Source organism: Callorhinchus milii, unplaced genomic scaffold, assembly GCF_018977255.1.
Source record: "Callorhinchus milii isolate IMCB2004 unplaced genomic scaffold, IMCB_Cmil_1.0 Scaffold22, whole genome shotgun sequence".
Taxonomy (NCBI): Eukaryota; Metazoa; Chordata; class Chondrichthyes; order Chimaeriformes; family Callorhinchidae; genus Callorhinchus; species Callorhinchus milii.
The window spans coordinates 2,162,483-2,187,898 of NW_024704763.1; the positions used below are offsets into that span (position 1 = coordinate 2,162,483).

A 25,416-nucleotide genomic window follows, 5' to 3' on the forward strand; every position below is an offset into this window, starting at 1 on the left:
CTCCCCACCCCGTCCTCCCCGATAAACACAGGGTGTTCCCTCCGTGGCTGTTTCTGGGGGGGGGGGGGGCACGTCAATCCTGCGAAGCGCTTCGGGAGGCCTTCGCCGCGTGAAAGGCGCCGCGTCAACATCGAACGGGATTTACCGTCATCGTTCGTGCCCGTTGTCGTCGTTAAATCACGGAAGAACGATAAAGCGGTGGGGGGGGGGGGAGCGCAGGTGACGGGGGAGGAGGGAGCGCCGGTGCCTTTTCCCTCTGATTAAAACGCCGCCGTGCGCTCTGCGCGCGAAACCAGGAGGTAAAAAGGACGCTCGGCACGTTGCGGAACGGATTTTATTGTGGTTTTATTGCGGATTTTATTGTGGCAAGTCAGTCGCCCGCGAACGATAGGCACCGAGCGACGGTGATGGTTGGAGGTTGCCGAGTGTCGGAGGCCGGGATTCACTTCAGGAATAATCGGGAATGCTCTCGATGTGACTCGGGGGGGGGTGGGGGGGGGGGCACTGCGTCTCGACGGGCTTTCTCTCCGAAGTTGTGGGTCGAAGCCGAGCGATGCTCGCGCTTGTTGACATTTTCAGAGCCGATTACAGTGACTTGGTATTGCCCACGAAACGCACTGTGACTTCGCCCTCACGGTAAATTCTGCGAAGCGCTTTGAGACATCTCAAAAGACAAATTGAATGTATATAGTTCCTTTGACTGCCACCAAAAACAACGCAGGTCTTACGTAAGATCGATTAAAATATCAGGTGCGATTACTCAGCGAGCTAAAACCCACAGCGTGTGTATCTATAATAGTGTAAAATACAGGTCCGCAGAAAGCATTTGACGCTCAGATAGCGTTTGACTCAATCATCATTTCAGAAGAAACCGACTTAATTCCTGCGATTGTGAAAAATACAACACGGGGCGTGATGTGAGCATTACCACCAGTGATGATAATTATCACGTCTCGTACTGCAATTTTTCGACCTATTAAAGACGCATAATTTCTTGTGACTTGCAGGATTCTTTCCATCCAGTCTGGGGGTTGCCAGCAACCTCACAGTAAAGGTATGGGGTAGGAAGGACAAGCGGCCAAACCACACATGTTCTTTCCTCGAATAATGTAAAAATACCTAAAGAAAAAGCAGGGTTACAATTAAAAATTAATTATGACCATAACATCTTACAGAGAGCATGGGGTGAACACACCATTTGTAATAAACCGTGCATTTGATATGGTGCCTTTCAGGTCAGGGGGCAAATCAAAGCGCTTCACAGGATTTACTGGTAAGTGTATATTTTGTTGGCAAACTTGCAAACAACTTTGGGCACAGCAATGTCTCACAAACAGCCGCGAAGTGAATAACCCATTTTATGTGGAGGATTGTTGACCGTGGCGATCAGGGGAAAAAAAATGCGCTTTTCTTTTGGAATATACCACGGGATCTTTATTAACCAGCTGAACAGGCAGACGGGGACCATGGTTTTAACGTCTCATCCAAAGGTAAATCACTTGCTACCAACGGAGTCAAGCTACGCATCTATACGTTTAACTATCTATAAGTTTGACTATCTTTACTGCAGCACTGAAGTCAGACCCGACAGGCCAGGATTGGAACCTTGGACTTTCCTGGTTCGTCTACTAAGTAAATAAACTTGTTGAACTATGAATAACTCAACCTTTCCCAGACAGGAAGCACGGGAAGTCTATTCATTTCATAACTTTCCTCAGGCAAAAGAGTGATACTGACCCATTTAATCCCCACTCAGGGCCCCAGGAGTTCTTCACAATCCAGTACTTGGTCCCATTTTGTACTCCGTAACCTACAGCCAGGACTGCGTGGTTGACTTTGTCGGGTGTGGAATCGCAATTCGAGCTGCCAAAGCAAAGGATACGTTAACCAAAAATCGCAAACCCCTTTGCCACGGGAGAGAAAGTCGCTCAACACTCAAGATTGGATGCGTTTGGAAAACCCGGGGCAGCATCAAGTCACTCACTTGGAATAGACACCGCCTTCGTATTGGAAAAAGTCATCAGTCACTTCGAAGGCGATACTGACGGGATTCAGTCTGGCCACAGCATCCACAATGCCATTTTCATCGTACTGTAAAGCAAGCATGGGATTACCTGGCTGCACAGTGTCTCTCATTGTGGAGTCCCTAGCTTAGTGGTCAGAGCACTCGCCTCGCAAGCGAGAGGACCCGGGTACAATTCCCGGGCAGGACGATACCATAAGTAAGTTTCCTTACTCCACACACAGTTACTAGGAATCCAGTTAGTCGATTGGCGGATCGCTTTCTGGGGGTAAGAAAAAATAAATTGGCCACTCAATCCCACTGTTTGGGGGAACACTGCTGTGTGCAATTGGCTCCCGCGTTTCACCCACAAATACACAATCAATCCACTTTACAGTATATTCTGGGAAGGGCTTTAAGATGTCCGAATGACTTGATAAGGCGCTATATCAAATGCAGGATTTATTATTATATTATTCTATATAAATAGGTCTAACAAGACATCTTAGAAATTTGGCCTGGATTGGTCTGTAACGTGTTACAATGTCAGACCCTGGTGTAGTCACTCTCAGGACAAATAATAATATAATAATAATAATAAATGCCCAAATGTACCTGTGTTATATTGACTACTTCCTTGACAAACGCGACTGCTTTGTTGGGCTGGTATTGGCAGTGTTGGTCCTGATGGAAGGTGAAAGCATATTAAAAAAAATTACAACAATAATCTTCATTATTTCAGTGCATTAAAATGTTTAATAAAGGTACATCTTGTACCAGGGACTGGGGTTTATCTGTTTAATCTATGGGCTCGGATCCAGCATTGAGCTCTCATGGGTCAGGGGAGTCCTACTTCACGACACAGTGGCTGTAACATAAAACCCTGAAACCTTCCTGTTTTTTGTACTAATTCAGTTTTTATTAACAAACCACTTCCCCGCTCCCCACACATGCACACGCCACACACGCACACACATGCACACTCCACACACGCAAATACGCTTTAGTAAAATGTTGCTACACCAACACTGGTTTGTACAATCAGCCATTTGCATATTTCTCTTCATCCTTGGTTCATTTGCACACAGACTTAGCAGGAATTGACCCCAAGTTCAGGAACCGTGTGGATGCCTCTTATCACCTTGCGAAAACCTTTTCTGCGTAGAAGGAAGCCATTGGCCCCATAGTGTGCCAGTTTTCCCAAATCTCCCCCCTTTTTAAAAATGTATTAATGCCGCTTTCCAACTTTCTCTGTATCCCTTTAACAAGCTTCCCTCGGTCTCCTGTTAACGAGAGAGAGAGAGAGAGAGAGAGACCTGCAGTCGGCTAGGACGCAGGGTATAATGGCTGGGAGTGTTGTGGTGTATGTGCACTGTAACATCCAGACCTGTGCTGTGTAAGGATAGTCTTTTTCTGCCTCAAGTCCCCCGTTGTACTTGATGTACTCGAAGGCTTGGCTCGGGAGTCCCCTAAAAAAAGATGTTAAAAGCAGACGCTGTAAAGCAGGGAAACACATATGCAGGTCTCAGACGTCCCTCCCCTCCGCGCACAGCCCTTTGCAAGTATATAGTGTGTGTCTCTCACCCTCTGGAACTCCATCCCCAAATCCCTCCGCCTCGCCCCCACCCTTGCCTCCTCCAAGGCCCATCTCCAGACCTTCTCCTTTGCCATCCCTTCAGCCACACTCCCATCTCCACTCCCCCTTCCCTCCACCCCTCTTGATTCCAACCCCCAGCTCAGTTAAGGAAAAACCCTAACTGTCCAGCGCCTTGGGATGTCCTCCCGACGTGAAAGGTGCTGTCAATGTAATTTGTTGTTGTTGTTATGTTGTTGGTGATTCACTTACCCATTGCACCCATGGTTTTTATACGCCCCAGCACAGTCTACAAGCTGCTGTTCAGCCTGAAAACGATTGAAACCAATCTATAAAACACTGCGAGGGAGCTTTTTATATCAAGTACCACTGAGCTGCCTGAAGGTGTGAGGACTGTTTCGTTTTAGCGCCTTCTCTAAATGCCTTCCTGTTTTGGGACATTTTCAGAAATTTACAGCTCAGAAAGAGGCCATTTGCCCCATCGAGTACCTGTCTCTCAGAATAAGGTGTTCGTTCAATCTCATTGCCCTTGCCCTATCACCACACTACTTCAAGCCTCCATCTTTATAAACCTGTCAACTTCGCTCTTGAAACTCCATCCCAATGGAGGGAGTGAGACCCTTCGCCTCGCCCCTTCTCTTGCCTCCTTCAAGACCCTCCAGTTCAACTACACCTTTGGTCACCCTCCCACCACCACCCCTGCTGCCCCTCCTGATTCCAAACCCCAGCTCGGGTGCAAATCCTTGACTGTCCAGCGCCTTGAGATGTCCTCCTGACGTGAAAGGCGCTGTGTAAATGTAATGTGTTGTTGTTGAACTCCACGATGGCCTCTGCCTCGACCACCTTACTTACCAGTGAGAGGAGTTTGCCTGTTTTGATTGCTATTGCAGATTCCAAGCATCCAGTGGTCGAAAACGTCCAACAGCTTCCACAACCACCCTGGAGACAACAGAAGCGGAATTCTAGGTCATTTAATAACTGTCCTCTGAATCATTTCACAGGACAAAGGAAGCTTGCTTACCACCACCACATGTTTGGCGTGGTTGATGGCCTGGGATCTTTTCGCTGCCCTGAGCTAGGGCGAGGAGGAGAGCTTTGGGGAGAGAGAAAGAGCGAGAGAGAGACTGGGAGTAAAGTGGTTAAAAGCTCGCCCTCCAATGGCGAGCAGGGAATCAAGAGAAGTTGAGCCTGGAGGTGACGAAGGTGTGGCCGGGGCTTTTGGCTGCGTTGGGTGGGAGGTAGTGTCCGCGGTGGGCACGGTTGCGGAGATAAGAGAAGAGCGGCGGGTCAGGCGAAAGGTTGTGAAGGGAGTTAAAGGTTGGACAAAGCACTAAGGTTCTGTACTGGCCCCGTGAGCTAGTGAGCAGCCAGGGCGTGTGATAGAGTCAGCGCCTTGTCTGGTTTACAGAGTGGGTGCGAAAGATCATACCTGATTCTTCACTGGTGTGACGTAATTGCCTTTGGTTCTCCAGTCTACAAAATCGGGGTAAGGCCCCATGCTGAGAACATGGTTTCCTCGTGTAGCACTGCAATTCTGTGTGTGCGGGGGTAGGGGGGTGGTGGTGGTGGTGGTGTGGTGGGGTGGGGGGAAGAGAGAGGGGGAGAGAGAAGGTGGGTAACAATTAATATTTATGTAAAGAATCATAATCCCTGCAATGTGATACAACACTCTTAAGGACAAATCGTCTCAAAGCTCTTCACGCTGTTAAGTCCAGTGTGTTTGTGTATTTGCAGGTGGAATGTGGGTTATATAATGTCTGAAGAATTAAAAATGAACCCAACAGGATTTGAGAGACATGCAAATGTGTCGGCCAAATCTCCCTTCTCGCTTCACTTCCCTTTTTCACTGCTACAAGTTTCTCTCTCAGATACATTGTGCGTACGTTCCGACCATAACAACCTGGAGGCTTGACACTGCATGAAGGGCACTACTGGAGATTATTGCAAGTTGTTGTTGTAGAGCGGTTAATCGAGTGCAAGGATTATTATTATTATTACTTTGTATATTTGCCTCAGTCCAAATTATCCTTTATTAAAAGCATAGAGAAGAGGATTCGCTGGGATGTTTAAACATATCAGGGCCGGTCTCAAACCAGCCATTTTGAGGAAATGGAGATAAATTTGAATTACGTTCTTTTGTTTTAACTGGAAATGCGTCACGCTGGCTCCCCTCCAGTACCACACGTCAACGTGATGTGCGTCCCGCTACCATCACCGACAGCAATAACAGAAGTCGCTGGGAACACCCAACAGGTCAGACCGTCTATGGAGAGAGGAAAGTGAGTCAACGTTTCGGGTCCACAACCCTTTGTTCGAAACGTTGACTCACGTTCCTTTCTCCATAGATGCTGCCTGACCCGCTGAGTGTTCCCGACGACTTCTGTTTTTTGGTTTCAGATTTCCAGCATCTGCAGTATTTTGCGTTTCCGCTACCATCACCGCCCTGTTTATAAATCTGGCGTTAGAATAATAATAATAGTATAATAATCCTAGCATTTGATATAGCGCCTTATCACGTTGTTCAGACGTCTCAAAGCGCTTCACAGGATATATGGAAAGTAGATTGACTGTGTGGGCGAAACACGGCAGCCAATTTGCGCACAACAGCGTCCCACAGACAGTGGTGAACTGAATGGTCAAATAAAGCCTGTTATAGACTTTGAGATCAAAGAACACAGGAGCACGAAAAGGCAAAGGCAAATGAAAAGGCAAATGCACAGGCACGGACTCATTGAGCCTAATGGCTCTTTCTCTGTCCCTGGCCATTGTTATGGAGCATTTTCTTGTCTCCCATAATAAGGCAGTAAAATAGTTAAGAGCCGAAAGTGGGAGCCAACTCTTTCATTGACTTGCGTGGCAGAACACACTGGAGTCCCTTTATTCTCAAAGTCAAGCAGCTTCTTAAGAGCCCTTTGCCTCGGTACACAGCTCACAGCCAGAGTCCAAGGTACTTTTCAGGCACAAACTCTGACGCTGCTGTTTGCTGAAGAAACAGCGCAGAATTTAAGCATGATCTTACGCACACAAAGCCTGGGTTGCCTGGTTTAGACAAAGTTTCTTAATTATCACCGGAACAACAACTGTGACAATTAATGGGGTGAACAGCACATAGAAGTCAGACATCACTCAGGGCACAGAGACAATACACAGTTGGTACGGAGCCCAAAATGAAGGGCATTACCTGTGGCTCCCGTAGCAGGTACAGCTTCTTAAATTCACTGAAGGTCATGTCAGAGAATTGGTTCAACCCCACTGCAAAAAAATATTAAAAATGTCACATTCCCGTGGAATTCCCGTGAAGCGCTCCCGATGTGATAAGGCTCTGTGTCGACTGCGATGATTTTTGGGAATATTATCAAGAATCAACGTGGAAATCCCAGCTGTAAAATCTCGGCGTTGAACTTACTGCGATAGGAATGCTGTCCGGAGTTGTGCTCTTCCACCTTTCTCTTGTTTTGAATGAAAGTGCGGAGCCTGTAGGAATATTCTTCTGAGCTGTAGTGTTTGTTGTGCTGTACGGGAGTAAAAAAAAAGGGGAAGAACGACGACAACAACTTGCACTTATCTAGCGCCCCTCACGCAATGGTAGCGTCCCAGAGCGAGAGCAAAGGGTTGTCTCAATATATTGGGATGTCCTCCCGACGTGTATTGTATTGATTGCAATCTCATGGTAACGGGGTGGAGGAGCGTTATATTATATCACGTTACATTGCGCTTGGAGGAGCTGTTACCAGACTTTTAACGGGGTTTTACCTGAGTCATCCACGTCTTGAAAGAAACTATTTCTGAAAGAGAAAGAGGAACGAACATTGTACTGTGAGCGCTAGATTTTCTGCTCAGAGAACGTGGCTGCACTGTTTCAGTCTGAATCTCTCAGCGGGTGCCATGTTCCTGGAGGCACCTCAGTGTCCAGTTAGTGAGTAGCGTCTGCAAAACAAGGGCCTATTCCACCCCCCACCCCCCCCCCCCCACTGCTCCAAAAACCTAAGCAAATTTTTTTTTGTTCAGCCGGACGCCTGACACACGCGGAAACCCATCTCGGTGGTCCAAGAGTATCCAAACCACCAGGCTGACACACAGCTCCCCACCCCCACCACCCAACTACCCACTCACCCCACCGCTCTTGCATAAGCGATCACCCGACAACCATTTCCCAAATCAAGAGCTAGCATTCGAATCGAGGTTGGGTCGATTTGTGCAATCGGTCTCAATTCAGGTTGCGCATTAAAAGTCCTTTGATTTAATGTACCACGGAGCTCAAGGAAATAAGTGGGAAAATCCTGAGGAGAGACATTACGTTTTGTCGAAATGGATTCGGCCAGGAGGTGCTTTATTGAGTCAGTAGCTCTTTTTTGTGTCTCACAGCTTTTTTTTTGCATTAAATTGGTCAGTCACTTCATGGCTGTTCGTGGGGCACTGCTGTGGACAAAACTGGCTGCTGCTTTTTGCCCACAAAACACACAGTCAAAACCGCTTTACAGTATATCCTCTGAAGCTCTTTGAGACGTCTCGACGACATGATAAGGCGTCGTATCAAATGCAAGAATTATTATTAATAGCCTGGAGTTGGCAACTCTAGTTGGGACACTTCGGAGTTCAGTTTAACAGGTTGGTAAATCTGACCTGAACATTTTCACAGCTAATGAAACTCTCACTGCTCAGAGCAGTTTCGGTTTAAAGCTTTCCATATCTGATGAATGTGGTTTCTCTTGTCTTCTCCCACAGCAACCCCCCCCCCCCCCCCCACCCCCAAACACATACCTCTCCACCTATACTCCACAAACAGTCAACCGAAAACCTGCCCCACAGTTTCCGGCAGCGATCTCAAGTCTCAACTTACCTTGGAAAGTAAACTCAGACACACAGCACACACCACCCAGCAGGGCAATTGCTAGTAGGGTCGCGGAGAGCACCATGTTCAGGGAGAGACTGAAAAATGTTGTTAACTCAGGGACTGGGAGGAGAGCACAGCACTGCCAGATGCTTGTACTTTACTGGACTTCCTCACACAGAGAGCGAGGCACGATATGCTCTATATAATAAAGCAGTCTCAGCAAGGCTGTTTCAGGAAGTCATGTGATGGTACAAAGGCTAAGTAATCAACGATGAATTTCACTTTGAGTTCCCTTTATTTTAATCCAGGAAGAGGTTCAACAAAGAAAAAAAAAACAGAACAAAATCCGTGTGTTGCACAGGAAGTTGATGTTTTTTGAAGGGAATCTTGGATGAGTTAAGGCACTTTCGAGTCTTTGTAATAATAATGAAAGACGTTTAAAAGATGTTTGACGGAGGCATCCTGTACAGTGGGAAGTGTGTGTAGTAATAATAATCCTTGCATTTGATATAGGGCCTTATCACATCAATGAGCCGTCTCAAAGCGCTTCACAGAATTTATTGCAAAGTGAATTGACTTGTGTATTTTGTGGCGAAACGCGGCAGCCAATTGCGCACGGCAGCGTCCCGCAAACAGTCGTGAGTTCTATTTGGGAGATTGATGGCCAGGACACGACACCGGGAGAGAGAAACTCCTTTCTCTCTTCAAGTAGTGCCTCAGGTTCTTTAATGAACGTCCTCTGTTATATTGGTCAAGCGCCCATTATCAATGTGACAGTGATATTTGAGCTGAAGGGGACAGCACAGCCAATCTTAGACCCGCAACTCCCTCCGCCAACTTCCAGCCAAAGCCTCCCCCCCACACTCCCCCCCCACCCCCCGTTCTGCCAATTCTAATAAAATGCCCCATATGGGTGAGATGAGAGCTTTGCAGCTTCTTGTCTGTAATACTCGGAAGAAATAAAAACGTTCAGACGGTGTTGTTTCAATCTACAGAATGTGACTTTTAATTATGCACTAAGTAAGGTTCAAGCACCGACCCGGTACAGAGAGAAGAATACTCTTGGTGCCGTGTTCAAATAAAATCTCCTATCAAGAGTGCAACGGGATTCCGTTCCAAAACGTGTCACAAATCATAGTCTCGGAATTAACCGCAACGTCACAAAGAGCTCTGCAGTCCGAGCCATTCGGTAAGTATGGAAATATTCTAGATACGAAAAATAGGAATATATCATTATATTTCACTGCTGATATAATACTAAAAACTAATTATTTTGGGATTGCTTGTGTAAGGATACCTGTAGTGGACATAACAATGCCGGTGGAGTAGCCAAAGGCATGCGGTCTCCTTGAACTGGAAAGAAACTTAACGTTATCCCTGGATTTCAGAGTTCAGGAGTGGAAGGTTTCACCAGAAGACAAGATATTCACTTCCCAATGGAGCGCGGAGTCTTTCGAATGAGAGAGTAGACGCACTGCTGGGCTGATGCCAACGGAGTGTCTCTCCAAGTTGATCCTGAATTTTTCTTCCCATGACAATAAAAGGTGGTAGAAGGCTCTCGGGCTTTGACTGTTGAAATTTAATGGAGCTGACGAAACACTGGAGACATATACCGTGTGGCACCACTTGCAGCTTAGAGTCTGGAAAAGGGTCACCGTTACAATAGCAACCCTTGCATTTGATACAGCGCCTTATCACGTCTCCGAGACGTCTCGAAGCGCTTCACGGGACACGCCGTCAAGTGAATGAATGGACTGCGTAATTTTGCAGGCGGGCGAAACAGATATTATCGGAGAAGGAACGGCAAAACTCTCTGGCGTTCCTCTCATTCATTTTTTTTAAAAAACCGCACCAGCTCCGTGGAATTGTGGGCATGCAACAAGGCTGGAAATAAAAACTATCTCAAACCCATTCCGAGGTCTTGCCAGGGGGTCACAAAACACAGCTCCGCCATCACAAGCCGCTGCCCAGTGGCTGAGCCTGCGACACCCGCAGAGCTTGTGATGGTGTTGCCCCTTCTGGTGGCGGATATCGAGTCCGGCAAGAGTCACACTTTCTCAGCTGTTGCTGGGTGGGTGGGTGGGTGGGTTGTCCAGCCTCCTGGATGCCCTATTTGTGAGACGTCTGCAGGCCCCACAAGCAATACTTTTTTGTGCTTCCCTTCCAGAAACGTCAGGACGTTTACATAGCGCCTTCTTCACGTTGGAAGGACGTTTCAAAGCGCTCGACGCTGCTGGCTGGGCACCCGAGCTGGGCGGTGGGATTGGGAAGGGGAAAAGATGACCAAAGACTCTGAACAAGTCCTACAGCTTTGATCCTATCCCATGACAACACACACACACAGACAGACACACGCACAGGCTCCGACCTTGGACTGGTGCAATTTCCCAACCTTGGCTTCATATACGAAAGACTTCAGTTTTGTTTTATTTTTGGGTGTTATTTTTATAAAGCATACATCAAAAATTCTAAATAAGGTTAGATAGGGTGAGATAAGTAAACTCAGGATAAACTGAAAGTTTGCAGACTTCTGTCGTTGATGCAGGAAGTGTGGCTGAGGTTTCGTAGAGGTTGACGGTGCAACAGTTTTAAGGGGTTTGGGGTGAGGTGCAGAGATTTTCCATACCTAAGAATGTTCTCCTGAAAGGAGTGGAGGAGTTGAGTGGGATCTAGTTGGAGCTGAATTGATTTTTTGGGGGTCAGTCGGGTGTCTGACCCATGTGGACCCCTCAGGTAAAGGCAAACCAGGTGGGTGGGAGTAAGCCCTATGTATTCTGTAACCACATGTTCATTTTTATGGTCACAATTTTTAATCTCTCCCAAGACGAGGAAGATTGAGCTCAATGGCCACATTCTGAGTTGAACGTCTTTTGGACCAAAGGCTTGTGTGATAATCCTTGGTCTGTTGCTGGGACCTGGGCATCACAGTCAGGCTCAGGGTGGAGTACAGCACAGCCCAGCACAGTACAGGACAGCGCTGAAGGTTTAAGTGACAAAAAATCTATCCTAAGCCTTTGTAGAAGAACAGTGAATCGCTTGGTGTCCAACACATGCGGAAACCACCAGCATGCTTAAGAGTATCCAAACCATATAAATCACTGCACTCCATGTCCCTGTGTGTGGAAAGTGCTGTACACTCTCTCCCCAGAGGGACTCACACGTTAATCTAATTCCGGAGAGAAATCTTTAAAAAGGTTTAAAAAGAAGAGGAAGTATTCCAACCGATTTCTGTAAAATAATGTTAAGTGCCTGTAAGAGGATGCCTCTAAATCTAAGCTTTAATGTTTTCTGGCTATATAAAAAAAGGGCTCAAATCTCTCTGGAGCCAGTTTTCAATAATCTCCTCCCACGGAGTGCTTTGCCTGTTGTTGGTGAATGGGGACACTTACTATCTATCGGCTGTTGCAGAGCCTGGATACTGTACAGCGACTCAGAGGGTAATCATTGGATTGGAAACCATGTAGTCAAAGTGAAAGGCTTGTGTGTTAACTCACGTGGTCCTCTGGCAGCGAGAGGGAGTGAGCGAGGCTTTCACGCTGTCAGGCTGGGCTGGATTGGAACTCAGGTCCTGGTGGTGAAAGGACAGTGGTTTAACTTACTTTACCTCTCAGGATGTATGTAAAGGAGCGTTTGTTTTAGATAGAGGTGACTAAATTAAATCACTTATTAGTGTTGCCACAAAGCCCTTGAACTGCTGCACCACTTTGAACCCTTTAAAGTAGTAGATGGCAGCGATTGATTTGCAAACGCCACTCCAGAGGGCACAGGTAGGTGACGGGCTCCGGTTGTGTAGGTAGTGTCTACTCTTCGGTGATGCCCCATGCACAGCATGTAGAAGGAGAACAGTGGTATCATCATTGATGCAAGATTTCGGATGCGAGGAGTGCGGGGGGAGGAGTGGCCGGGATTCAGGTGGGGAGCTTGGGTTCCATCCGTAGGGAAGCTTCGTATAAACTCTCTTCATCCAGGACATCTGGCCGCAGCAGCAAATAGCGTGAGACCTGATTCAACACAAGACGGCTTTCCATTAGAGCTTGGTTTGGAATTAAACAATTATCCAATATAATGGTCGATTATAGTTAGTATACATGCATTTTGGAAATAAAAAAGATATACAGACCTTAGGTTGTTGCTCTATTTTGTACGAGTTCTGCTGGAATTGCCTGATTTCTCGAATAATGTGAGATATCTGTTAACATAGACACGGGGAGAAGGTGAGAATACTCAACTGGAAACCACAGGACAAAGCCCCACACAATGCAATTGAACAGGCCGCAATTCTTTGTCTCACAAACAGTCGTGGATCGAGTGACCGATTTTATTTGCCCAGGACACCGTGACAGAGAAACTCCATTATCTTTTCGAATAGCGCCACGGGATCTCTAACGTCCCCCTGAACAGCCAGGCGGGACCTTGGTTTAACGTCTCATCTGAAAGACTGAAAGACAAGGGATGAAGCGCAATGTGACGGAGACCTACCATTCTCATCTTGGAGAAGTTGACTAATCCATCTTCAGTATAGTTGGGAGTTCCCTCCTCGATAAACGCCAGGTCTGTCAGGTACATCCCCAGGTACGGAACGCACGGAGGATCACAACTTCAGATGATGTGGGGGTGGGGGAGGAAATAAAGATTGTCTGTTACGCAGAAGAGTCAAGTTATCACAACACTCTCAGCACTTCATAGCAGTTGGACACAGAGAAGGGGATTTGAGATGTGAAACAAAATGCATGGACAGTGCGAAGCAGGAAATAAGTTACCAAGGAAGGATTTCAGGCTTGTTTGGGTTTTTTTTTTTTGCTACAATTTGCGCTGTTTGCGCAGAAAGCACAACACGTTTGGGAAAGTGCGACTCACTTCCGTAACGCTTCTCGGAGGTTCTTGAATCTTCCCTCCGAAGACACCAACTTTTGCAGTTTATCGATCAAAGCCTTGGTCTGAAACAAACCAAAGAACGTGTATTGAGTGGGGAGCGCGAGTCTGCTGGGGTGAAATCACAATTAATAATCATAATCATCATCAGAATAATTCCTGCATTTGATACAGCGGCTAAAATGTCGAACCTTCGCGAGATAGACGATTGCTGCCACGTCTAGTGACTGTTTATTTACCGGCAAGTGCAAAACTCAAGTGATGTTCTAAAGCAGCAAAGTAAGTGAACAATAAATGTATCTGGGTGTGGGGGGTGTGGGTACAGGGGTGAATTGTTGGTCAGGTCACCGGAAGAAACTCCTTTCTCTTTTCCGACAGTGTCATGGAATCTTTAACGTCCACCTGAACAGGTGGAACAGGAACTTGCATTAACGTCTCATCTGAAGGACGTCACCTACAATAATATAGCAAACCCCTCACCCCAACACCCCCCTCCCCCCCCCACATCCCCCCACCACACACGCACACCTCATTGGAACCTCAGCCCAAACTGTAGTTCAAGTCTAGACATAGAAGTCAGAGAGTTGTGTGTGTGTGGTGTGTGCGTGGTGTGTGCGTGGTGTGTGTGTATGCGTGTGTGTGGTGTGTGTGTGCGTGTGCGTGGTGTGTATGTGTGGTGTGTGGTGTGTGTGCGTGTGGTGTGTGTGTGTGCGTGATGTGTGTATGGTGTGTGTGTGGTGTGTGTATGTGTGCGTGGTGTGTGTGTGTGTGTATGGTGTGTGTGTGGTGTGTGTATGTGGGTGCGAAGGAATCGTCCCCCAGTTACCTGTTTGGATACTTTCAACCAGGTCTTTTTCAGTCGGAAGATAGCGCTTCGATTGAGCGCGGAACTGATCTCCAGGACTGCGTTGTAGTTGTGGAGACACTTGCAGATGTCGGCGACTGCAACCCACTTCTCAATGGCTCCCGTCCTGACATTCACATCCTCACTCTTCAAGATCTCAGAGGCGATTAAATTGCTCATCTGTGTGTGTGTGTGTGTGTGTGTGTGTGTGCGGTTGGGCGGGGATGGGGGGGGGGGGGGGGCAAGAGAAGAATAAGGACAGGGTTTAGGATTAAAGATCATGGCAACTTGCCAAGCAAAGCTTCAGCCCCGCGCTGGCAATGCAATGGTATCTTCAGGAACTCACGTTCGTCTTTAGTTGATGTAAAGGGGGATAGAGACATGCAGAGAAAATCAAAAACTCACAGGAAGAACAGGGCTGTGCCTAACTCGCAAGGAATCAGACCCACGTAACGGCACCACTTACATCGTTGAAGTGTTTGGTGGTTTTCATAATGTAGGGAGCTCGCTCATTCTTCTCGGGTTTCATCCAACCCTGGCCGAAAAACTCACTGCAAGCAATGGAGCCATTCATCAGAGCAGCTTATACACAAAACCGGCTTTATACACGTCAGGGCGAGGACAGGGGCTGGAAGGAAACACCTGCAGGAGCTGGGATAGACAGGCACCGAGGCCACAGCCAACTTACCCGTAGGGGATGCACCTAAAAACTATGTGATCCAGCAACGTCAACTCCTCGGCGATCTCCAGGGCCGAGAGATTTTCAAACGTCTCCTCTTCAGCCTTTACAAAGGGGAAGAAGAAGAAGATTGCGACAGTTTTCAAAAGAAAATCAGTGACTGTAAAAACTACCTCTCGCACAAAGCAATCTGGGAGTTTAAACGGACAGTGGCTCACACCAACCGAGTTCACGAGCTCCGAGGTGGTCTGATTGTCTCCTGGATCTTCTTGGGTCAAAGTCCTGAAACACAGAGACACAGCGGTGTTTATCAAGTGCTTTGAGATGTCTTAATTAACAACAATTATTATTTAATTAAACCCAATCCCCAGCTCAGGTCCAAATCCCTGGCTGTCCAGCGCCTTGGAATATCCTCCCAATGTGAAAGTTATTATTATTCTTACAATAGATCTTTCTTACATAACCTTTAAACTCCATCCAACCATCAACATATACTCACACACACAAACACAGCTGTTGCACTTCATATAAAGATACATCTTAGCACCGCAGCTAAAGTTAGTTTTATATTCCATCTCTTTATTCAGTTTAACAGATAATAATAATAATAATAATAATAATACTGCTCGCATTTGATATAGCGCCTTATCACGTCATTGAGACGTTTCAAAGCGCTTCACGTAACATACCGTCAAGTGCAGAGACTGTGTAATTCGTGAGCAAAATTGTATTTTATTTAGTTTAATGTTAAGTCACAAACGCAGCTCCCGTTGAGTTTTTGGGGTGACTAAAGAGGTCCCAATTTGCGCCTGTGGTTCACAGCGACCACTGGTTAGCGAGTCGCTAACCTGATGATGTTGGCTGCCGCTTTCCGCTCCTGTGTGAGCAACTCTGGGTCGTGGATGACCTCCTCCAGGAACCCGATGACTTTGCTCTTCAGCTCAGAGTTCACATTGAAATCCTGCGGCGGGAGGAAAGGGAACAGTTAACAGTCACCCGACTCGTAGGCGTCGCAACACAAGAGGAGCCCATTGGGCAGCTCAGCTTACACTGGGGCCAGGGCCTAAAACAACAACAACAACAACGGCAACATCATCAACGGCGATAACTAGCATTTATACAGCGTCTCGGAGCGCTTAACAATGGCGGACTCTGACCCGGAGCCGGGTACATGGGTTATTGATACACCTTGTGAGAGTACTCTACCTGGGAATGCTTGGAGACCCAGTGCCTCAGTACGTTGAGCACCCGGTTGGTTGCTGCTCTTCGGATCACAAACTCCTTGTCGCAGATCCTCTGGTCGGCCGGGAAACCTGGGCGAGGCAGCAGGTCACAGGACCAGAGGCAGGAACAGTCAGAGAAGTAAATGAAGGAAGGGTTCCTTTTTATTCTCTCTCTCTCTCTCTCTCTCTCTCTCCCCCTCTCCCCCTCTCCCGCGCTCTCTCAGGTTGCGAGCGATTCTAAATTGGGAAATCCCGTTGGCGGCTGACATCAAACAAAGATGTCGCGTAGAAGCCAGCAAAGCCCCACGAGTGGCCAGGAAGTGGATGACCTTCAGGGCAGGGTATGGATGGAGGAGGGGTAAGAGGAGGATTGGGTGGGGGGGAAGGGGGAGCCGGATGTGGGGCTGAGCCGAGCTCGACACATACTAACACAGCAAATACCTGCACTGGCCAGTGACATCCTCCGCAGTTTCTCCTTGGTGGGGGTGCCCTCGTTGGCTCCGGCCGTGGCGATGGCGAAGGCGGAGGCCGCAGACAGGGAGCTGCGGTTGCCGTCCATCTCCCGGCAGGTGGTCACCACCACTCCGTTGTTGTAGGAAAACAAGGAGAACTCTGGGGAATTCCGCAGAATGAAGAAAGAAAGAAATAATACCCAGAAATAATACGAGCAGGCCATCTTTTACACGTTCCCACGACCTCGTCCCAGCCCAAGGAGAGTCGCAGAGCAAAGCCCACAGTGCGTAGGAGTTTCAGGTGAGGAGAAGGAACTTCCATTGGTTGGGTTGAGGTTTGAATCAATTCCCCACTCCCTGCCCTTCCCCTCTCCCAGCTGTACAGGGTGTTCACAAAGTCCCGCTAAGGAGCCCGGGAGTCTTACCTGAAGAGTTCTTGCCTTTCAACTGCTTTGGGGTTGTCGGGGATTTTGTTGGTGACGTCTCACTCTCGGTCTCGTCGCTAGGAGCCTGCTCAGGCTCGGTGTCCTCCTTCACCGTCTTATCTGGGCCTAGTGGGGACAAGAGACCCAGGCCGACCCGGGGTCAGAACAACAACAACAGCAACTTGCATTTATATAGCGCCCAATAATTAATAAATAATAATTATTATTATTATTACTACTAGTCTGACTCTCGCTCCGTGACCCATTGGGCCAGGCCAGAGCTCACCTGCTTTGCTGGAGCTCACGTCTTCGGGTTTCTCCGCTTTGCCCTCTGCCTCGTCAGAGAGCTTGTTGGAGTAGCCACTCGACACATAGAGCTTGTTAATGTCCAGCGTGGTCTTACTGAAAGGCGACATGGAAGAATACATACTTGCATAGCCGTTCGACGAGCAGGCCATCGCAGCCAGATCCAGAGCTTTGCCTCCTGTGATGATGGGAATGTTCAGGGAAAGCTTCCTCCTCCTGATCGGCGAGGACGACTTGGAGATGGACAGAGGTGGCGGGGAGGAGAACTTCCGACTGGCTCGCGGTGACTTGGGAGGCTCCCCGTACAGAAGCTTGTTATTCTGACTGCTCGCGAGGAAGAGTTCCAGTGACCTGCGTGGACAAGGGAAGCGAAGCCATTGGAGCGACTGACTCGGAAGAGATTGACAGTCATTTTTTCGCTCGAAGCTGAAAAAGGTTTACTGCGATCGTTAGAGGACGAGTGATGTGTGGGAGTGAAACCCCCGCAGCTGTGGTGCATTAACAAGCGAGCGAGCGAGCTCTGACCTCGACCAGTGCGCGCTGAAAGGTCGAGAGCGATTCTCTCGTAGAGGTCTTCCAAATTCATGAATGGTTTTCCTCATGGAGTGAAACAGAGTGAGACAATTTCCATTGACTGGCAAGTCAGCGACAAGAGGTGAATTGACCAGAAACGAGGAAGAGTCTGACAGGGTCAGGATGGGAGCTGGACATTCATTACCTTGCTGGGATTGCACTGATGGGCTTTTTGTAGATTGTGATGAGTTTGTCCAGCACCACCTCCGCTGTGGTGAACACCCGGTAGGAATGCAGGAAGGTGTTGAGGAAGTCTATGCTCAGGAAGCGCAGGTCGGTCAGGCGTTCCAACAGGCGCTCCACGCTTGCATAGCGGATCTGGAGAACTTTACAGGAGTTGAGGGTTTTACTGAACCGGATATCCACATCGTCACAGTACAGGCTCGTGTCCGACCTGGGGAGCAGAGAGACAAGAACAGGAGAGGTGAGCCACAACAATAATAATAATAATAATCATAATCATAATGAATAATAATCCTTGCATTTGACATAGCGCCTTAACACGTCGTTGAGACGTCTCAAAGCGCTTCACACGGCACACTGTCAAGTGTAGCGACTGTGTATTTTGCGGGCGAAACTTGGCAGGCGATTGCACACGGCAGCGTCTCACAAATAGCCGTGGATTGAGTGACCAAATTATTATTATTATTATTTTTGGGGGAGGGATTATTACCCCTGGAAATCGATCCGACAATCAACTAACCACCGGTTCCCAGTGTACTCACTTGATCATCTGGGGCACGGTAACTTTTGAATTTTCTTCGAATGCGTTCATCATGAGACCGTTGCAGCGAATGTTGTCTATGCACTGAAATTAAAAGGAAGCGTCTCAGTGAAAGTCTACTGTTGGGTTAGAGGGAGTGCATTGTATCTTTACTCTGACTTGCTTCACTGTGGGATGCTATAAATATGCGGTAAATAACGTTACTTTTTTTCTGACGCTCATCATTAAAATAGCCGTTGATACTAACCCTCGCTGTCACTGACCTGACTGATGTCACTTGTCCACGCTGCCTTCTCCTGACGGGACGAAGCCACCAGGATGATGGTGAATGAGGGCGAGTCCTTGGGCTCCACCACCATTTTGAAGTCCAGGTGCTCCATGTCCTGTGACCGGGCTGTGAGGTGCCAACAGATGAGACGCATTTTAACCCAGGTCCAGGTGACGATTGGGGTGGGAGGGAGTGGAATATTTTAAACCCCCCACCACCCGCTTGCTTGCTCCCCCTCCCCGCTCCCCGCTCCCCCCACTTCCCCTCCCTCCCCCCCACCCACTCACTCCCCTTCCCCAATGCGAACAAATCTCTTTGACTTACATTCATCTTCGGTTCCTTCTGTGTCCTCCACTAGCGTGCAGTCAATGAGTGACAGGACTCCATTCTAGAAGGTAAAAGACAGGGATTAATATTATTAGGGAACCAGCGGCCAATGGTCTAAAAACAGGAGGAGGCCATTCAGCCCCTCGAGCCTGTTCCGCCAATTTATTTATTCAAAGCAGATCTTCTAACCCCATTTCCCTTCCTTTCCTCCATAGCCACGTAGCATCCTTGCTTCCCGAGTCTCTATCTCCCTTGTGAGACAACCCATTATCTTTTGCGTCCGTGGTTTTAAACGCTCCGAGATGCTGTCCAGCGTGAAGAGCGTGGCATAAACATTGTTGTTGTTGTTGTTTTCTGCGGGAGCGCATTCCACGATAGTCCAGGGCCGGGACAATGATACACGCGTTTAACCCTTCGAGCATCGAACTCTGGATGACTCTCATTACACACACGTTTCGCCCACAAAATATACAGTCAATTCACTTTCCAGTATATTCCGTGAAGAGCTTTGAGACGTCTCGACCACGTGATTAGGCGCTGCCTCAAATGCGAGGCTTATTATTATTATTATTATTATTTTTATTATTATTATTATTATTATTATTATTATTGCACTCACCCGTTTGCTGTCGAACAGCATCTGGAAAAGAAAATGGAAAACATATTTTAGGTGAACTTTTAGACAACTATCACGGAAAAGGTGATAATCCCTCCCTCCCTCCCTCCCTCCCCCCCCCCCCCCACTCCCTCCCTCCCTCCCTCCCTCCCACCCTCGTCGGAGGCCTTTATGGAGTATAGACCCCAGTGTGTGGACAAGCACCTACTTTGGTTAAGTGCAGCTTTCCTCCCGATCCCCTGGTGCATATTATCAGGTGTTTGGAGAAGAGGAAACACTGCTTTTCTCCCTCTTTCTTCAGGGACAAGGATCCCAAACGGCCTCGGGTGATCTTCCCTTTCTCAGTCATCGGCACCTGGATCAGTGAACCTGAAACCACCACCACAACAACAACAACAACAATTAACATCGGTTCCTTCGGGTCGGGTCAGGTCTGGGAGCGAGCGCTTAAAGGCAGCGGAGGTTTCTCTCTCTCTCCTGCCCTGTGGTGTTCGGAGTTTCCCGGTACCTTGACGTACGAAGGTCTGGCTGGTATCGAGCAGGATCTCGCATCCCTCCACGATCATCCGCTCGATGGCCAGATTCTTGCGGATGTTCTCGGTCTCGCTCACTTCGTCGTGCATTATTCTGAGGGGAGACAGAAAACAGGAGGAGCGAGGGTTACACAAGCTGGGGAGGGAGGGTCCTCGGTCTCGCGGAGAAGACGTTTCACAGGGGATCTTATCGTGGCAAGACCCAGGGCGATGTTTTGGGATGCATCGGCAGGTTTTTGACGCGTCACAAATCCCTGGAGGGGAGGGCAGGTCACAGAGCCAGTGTCATGGTGGATGAGGAAAAGAGCGACAGACACCCTCAACCCTGGCCCCGAGCCGTGAGTGTGAGCATGAGTGTGAGAGTGAGAGTGAGTGTGAGAGTGAGTGTGAACGTGAGAGTGTGAGAGTGAGTGTGAGTGTGAGAGTGAGTGTGAGAGTGAGTGTGTGAGTGAGTGTGTGAGTGAGTGTGTGAGTGAGTGTGAGTGTGTGAGTGAGAGTGAGTGTGTGAGTGAGTATGAGTGTGAGAGTGAGTGTGAGAGTGAGTGTGAGAGTGAGTGAGAGTGTGAGCGTGAAAGTGAGTGAGCGTGAGTGTGAGCGTGAGTGTGAGTGTGAGAGTGAGCGTGAGTGAGAGAGTGAGTGTGAGCGTGAGTGAGAGTGAGAGTGAGAGTGAGAGTGTGAGCGTGAAAGTGAGTGAGCGTGAGTGTGAGAGTGAGTGTGAGCGTGAGTGAGAGTGAGAGTGTGAGCGTGAAAGTGAGTGAGCGTGAGTGTGTGAGAGTGAGTGTGTGAGCGCTCTATAAATGAAATCTTGTGGTGGTTGTGTGAGAGTGAGTGTGTGAGCATGAGCGTGAGTGTGAGTGCGTGAGAGTGAGTGTGTGAGAGTGAGTCTGAGTGTGAGCGTGAGCGTGAGAGTGTGAGTGTGTGATGGGGTTGACTCACCGCGACAGCTCCTCCAGCTTGGATTTGGCGTATTCCAGGCTCTTCCTCTCCACGTGCTCGTGCGGGGTGTGCGCGAGCAACTCGTGCAGCGTCAGGATGTACCTGGGGATCTGAGCGAGAGAAACGCAGTCCAGACACGCAGCTCGCAGCAACAACAGCTCAACCACAGGAAACGCAGCCACGCCGCACAAGGACAACACTTACGCAGCGTCTTCCATGTCGGGAGGACGTCTGCGTCTCATTAATTAATAAAATTGTTAGTCGATCGCGGGGGGGGGGGGGGGGGGGGTCACTTTCCGGGGGGAATAATCCCTTCATAACATTAATAGTAATATTATTATTTCCCATCTCTCTCTCTCTCTCCCTCTCTATCCCTCTCTCTCTTCATCACTCTCCCGTCTCTCCCCTATCTCTCCCTCTCTCTCCCCCCATCTCTCTCTCTCTCTCTCTCCTTCTCTCAAACCCCATCTCTCTCTCTCCCCAAGGCGCTGGACAGTCGAGGATTTGCACCCGAGCCGGGGGGTTGTGATCGGGAGGTGGGGGGTTGGGGGTGGGGGTTGGGGGTAGGAGGGTGACCAAAGAGGAGGGCCAGGGTGGGCCCACGGGCTCCGTGTGTTACCTGGAACATGGGGTAGGTGAGGAAGGTCTCGAGGGTCCTCTCCTCACAGTCTGGTTTGGCCTCGTACTGTTTGAGGAGTTTGTCGAAGTCCCGGTTCTGCTTACAGCTGGCGAGGATCTGTAGGCTGTATTGATGGTTCCTCACAAACTCCTGGTAGATGTTTAGCATCGGCAGCAGGATGTCAAACAGGTCAGCTGTGGGGTGGGGGGGTGGGGGGGGAGGGGGTGGGAGGGGGGAAGGAGTGAGCGAAGGGAACGAGACACAACAATTAATACCTCGGTCAATACCTCGATTTGGAGACTTTTGGGAGTTACGTGGAGGGAAAGGGCATTTGATCCAAACACAATCACAATCACCTGCGAAGCGCTTTGCCTAACGCCTCCGTTTGACCCGGCGCCTTATCGCGTCGTTGAGACGCCTCAAAGCGCTTCGCAGGACGCACGGTAAAGTGGATTTGCCCGGGTGTTTGGTGGGCAAAATGCAGCAGCCGATCGCACAGCGGCTTTCCGCAAAGAGCGGTGGATTGAGTGGACCCGCATGACCATCAAATGCAAGAATTACTATGGATCAGGGAGAGGGCAAGAGACATTTTGACGGACTTTACCTAAGACCAGAGTGGGCCAGCTGGCAACCCGGGCTTTCAGTCCTTGGTAGAATATCTGGTGCAGAAACATGATGGTTTCACTGCAAAGAGAGACGGACGTTAAAAGGGGGAGCGACGCGGGGAAGAGGTGATCAGAATACAAGCGCTTAAGACTTGCGAGACAAAAGAAGCCCGAGGTCCATCCTCTCACAGAGAGAGAGAGAGAGCGAGAGAGAGATAAAAAGGACGAGAGAGCATGAGAGAGAGAGAGAGAGAGAGAGAGAGGCGTCCACAACAGTTCAGCGCGTTTCGAAGCCCCCCCCCCTGCAGCAGCCGGGGAGAAGCGGGAATCTCTCCTCACCTGTTCAGGAAGATGCTGCTGACGTCGTCGTGGTTGATGGGGGGCTTTTTGGAGCTGGCGGCCATGCGCAAGGGCCGCAGGAAGCAGTTGACGAGGATGTGAAGCTGCTGCACGTACTCGGCCTCGGCCTCCAGCATGCTGAACACCACCTGGTTCCTCTTCCTCATGCTCTCGGCGTGCGGGGAGCGGATATAGTCCTGGATAATGGTCTTCCATTTCCTTCTGCACAGCCAGCCCCGCAGGAAGCTCTGCACCTGTGTGTGTGTGGGTGCGTGTGTGGGTGGGTGGGTATGTGTGTGTGTGTGTGGGTGGGTGTGTGGGTGCGCGTGTGTGTGTGTGGGTGTGTGTGCGGGTGCGCGTGTGTGTGTGCGTGTGGGATGGAGGGGGGGAGAGAGACGTGTTGAATCCGACAAGGTGCACGCCCCACAAAACACAGTCACTACGCTCTACGGTACAACCCGTGAGGGGCTTTGAGACGTCCTTTTGAGTGCGAAAGCACTGTCCCAAATGCAAGGATTAATAATAATTAATAATAATCCTTGCATTTAATGTAGCGCCTGATCACGTCGTCGAGACGTCTCGAATGGGTTTCACAGGTCACACCGTAAAGTGAATTGATGTATATTTTGTGGGCGAAAGATTATTATTTTCATCATCATCATCATCATCATCATTATTGTTATTAAGACGGTATTACAGTTTACGTCACTCTGTAGAGGTAGTTTCCAAGGTACCTTTCAGTGATGGGTCACAGCTGTTCTGTACCTCAACTCCAGTTGCCCCTCCCTTGCCCCGTATTGCCCGATACCCCGGCCCAACGGAAATGTTACCTTTTTGATTTTGGTGATGTCGAAATCCTCGTCGTTCTGGGCGGCTGGCTCGGAGCACTGATTGCGCTCGTTGCTTTTGAGCAGCGAGGTGATCTGGCAGAAAGAGAGCGCGAGAGCGTGAGTGAGAGAGAGAGTGAGTGAGGGAGTGAGAGAGAGAGAGAGAGTGAGTGGTCGAGTGAGTGAGTGGTTGAGTGATTGATTGAATAATCCCACCACTGATGTCCCTTCACAGTGGGCGTGAGGAACATCGGTCTGGGTCCCGTCCCCCGCCTCCTACCTCAGCTTTCAGTCGTTCCACTTCAATCTCCTGGTCCTCGATCTGAAGTCGGAGCCGCTTTGCGACGGTCTTCTCCGTCTCCACGATCTGCAGCAGGTGGAGGTATTTCTGCATCAGAGACTCGTGCTCCGTTGCCAGGTTCCTGTAGCTGTAGAGAAAAAAACACGGAGAGACTGAATAAAGGACGGAGATGGGGGCGGGGGGATAAACCTCGGATCCCGCCTTGATCTGACTCCCCGTCTCCCCGCGGATCGGATTCCAGGTCCTCGTCCTCACATTGAAATCCCCACCAACAACTTCACCCCAGCCCAGCCCAGCCCAGGGCAGCCCAGCCCAGGGCAGCCCAGCCCAGGGCAGCCCAGGGTAGCCCAGCCCAGCCCAGCCCAGGGCAGCCCAGCCCAGCCCAGGGCAGCCCAGCCCATCCCAGCCCAGGGCAGCCCAGCCCAGCCCAGCCCAGGGCAGCCCAGCCCAGGGCAGCCCAGCCCAGCCCAGCCCAGGGCAGCCCAGCCCAGGGCAGCCCAGCCCAGCCCAGCCCAGGGCAGCCCAGCCCAGGGCAGCCCAGCCCAGCCCAGGGCAGCCCAGCCCAGGGCAGCCCAGCCCAGCCCAGGGCAGCCCAGCCCAGCCCAGGGCAGCCCAGCCCAGCCCAGGGCAGCCCAGCCCAGACCAGCCCAGGGCAGCCCAGCCCAGCCCAGCCCAGCCCAGCCCAGGGCAGCCCAGGGCAGCCCAGGGCAGGGCAGATAGGGACGGACTGTTTGGCAGCTCAGGTAATACATGAATAAAACCGTAAACGGGATCATTTGTAAGACGAGAGACACTCTGCTTGGCTTCAACGTAAAGATCTCCTTGTGTCACTCGGTGCAGGACGGACCCCTGACCACGAGGGCTGACTGGGTGGGTGTTTTTTAACCTGTTAATCCTATTGGTACAGTGGCTATTTATCTCAATGACTTTCAGTGAAATGATCCGGGTGTTGCAGCATCCAGGACTCAACAGCAGATGGCAATGATACACCGTGACTGTTTTTGGGAAGAGCTGGGAATCAGCACGGATCGGGATGAATGAGGGATCAGTGGAGCTGTTGAGGTGAAGCCAAACATCAGTCTTAAACTTGTTTCGCTGAACGAAGGACAGACTGAGGGAGGCGTGGAGTTTGGAGTTTGCTTTTCAGATCCACCTTCCGGTCAGGAGTGCGGTCGGGATGCATGGAACTCTCGGTCTCTTTCGGATACCCTTTAGCACGGTGATGGGTTTCCGTGCGCGACCAGAATAAAGGGAACACGCGCGACTGTTACATGTCAATCCTGTCTGGTCCCAAAGTTTTTTTTTAAAAAAAACAAAGGAGATAAAATATTACTTGCGTCGACTATAAATCTTGTCCAAGCAAATGCAGCAACCGATCTGAATAATTGCCTTGCTTTATATTGTAACATTTTTTCCGTATTATTTCTCCCCTCCAGCAGATTTTCCTTTATGATTTTCTGACCCTGTTTTGTGCGCGCGTGTGCGCGCGCGTGTGTGTGTGCGCGTGTGTGCGTGCA

The 25,416-nt window shown here is 49.5% G+C and overlaps 2 protein-coding genes across 3 annotated transcripts in view; both read right to left on the bottom strand.

The window, feature by feature from the left end:
* Window positions 1-320: 320 nt before the first annotated feature.
* Window positions 321-8,725, bottom strand: ctsh (cathepsin H). Its single transcript, XM_007905331.2, has 12 exons — window positions 8,437-8,725; window positions 7,350-7,381; window positions 7,003-7,108; window positions 6,778-6,848; window positions 5,026-5,130; window positions 4,449-4,535; window positions 3,849-3,904; window positions 3,390-3,471; window positions 2,618-2,686; window positions 1,985-2,091; window positions 1,738-1,863; window positions 321-1,119 (listed from the first exon to the last, which is right to left on the bottom strand). Exons 1-12 carry the CDS (start codon window positions 8,510-8,512, stop codon window positions 1,044-1,046), a joined length of 993 nt encoding a protein of 330 aa, XP_007903522.1. The 5' UTR covers window positions 8,513-8,725; the 3' UTR covers window positions 321-1,043.
* Window positions 8,726-11,373: 2,648 nt separating this feature from the next.
* Window positions 11,374-25,416, bottom strand: part of rasgrf1 (Ras protein specific guanine nucleotide releasing factor 1) — a 30,910-nt gene continuing 16,867 nt past the window's right edge. Inside the window, exons 3-28 of one of the 2 annotated variants that reach the window (XM_042343106.1) lie at window positions 23,879-24,026; window positions 23,602-23,694; window positions 22,772-23,025; window positions 22,432-22,511; window positions 21,828-22,021; window positions 21,209-21,318; window positions 20,248-20,366; window positions 19,948-20,108; window positions 19,743-19,763; window positions 19,121-19,184; window positions 18,792-18,922; window positions 18,530-18,612; window positions 17,950-18,198; window positions 17,356-17,582; window positions 16,926-17,051; window positions 16,490-16,660; window positions 16,032-16,138; window positions 15,674-15,786; window positions 15,050-15,107; window positions 14,835-14,929; window positions 14,613-14,697; window positions 14,129-14,326; window positions 13,288-13,367; window positions 12,910-13,027; window positions 12,551-12,619; window positions 11,374-12,431 (exon numbers count right to left, since the gene is read on the bottom strand). In XM_042343106.1, coding sequence (XP_042199040.1) covers window positions 12,339-12,431; window positions 12,551-12,619; window positions 12,910-13,027; window positions 13,288-13,367; window positions 14,129-14,326; window positions 14,613-14,697; window positions 14,835-14,929; window positions 15,050-15,107; window positions 15,674-15,786; window positions 16,032-16,138; window positions 16,490-16,660; window positions 16,926-17,051; window positions 17,356-17,582; window positions 17,950-18,198; window positions 18,530-18,612; window positions 18,792-18,922; window positions 19,121-19,184; window positions 19,743-19,763; window positions 19,948-20,108; window positions 20,248-20,366; window positions 21,209-21,318; window positions 21,828-22,021; window positions 22,432-22,511; window positions 22,772-23,025; window positions 23,602-23,694; window positions 23,879-24,026 — 3,247 coding nt within the window. In that variant the 3' untranslated portion in view covers window positions 11,374-12,338. Of the gene's footprint in view, window positions 12,432-12,550; window positions 12,620-12,909; window positions 13,028-13,287; window positions 13,368-14,128; window positions 14,327-14,612; window positions 14,698-14,834; window positions 14,930-15,049; window positions 15,108-15,673; window positions 15,787-16,031; window positions 16,139-16,489; window positions 16,661-16,925; window positions 17,052-17,211; window positions 17,583-17,949; window positions 18,199-18,529; window positions 18,613-18,791; window positions 18,923-19,120; window positions 19,185-19,742; window positions 19,764-19,947; window positions 20,109-20,247; window positions 20,367-21,208; window positions 21,319-21,827; window positions 22,022-22,431; window positions 22,512-22,771; window positions 23,026-23,601; window positions 23,695-23,878; window positions 24,027-25,416 lie in introns of both variants that reach the window. The other variant, XM_042343105.1, reaches the window with a different exon arrangement.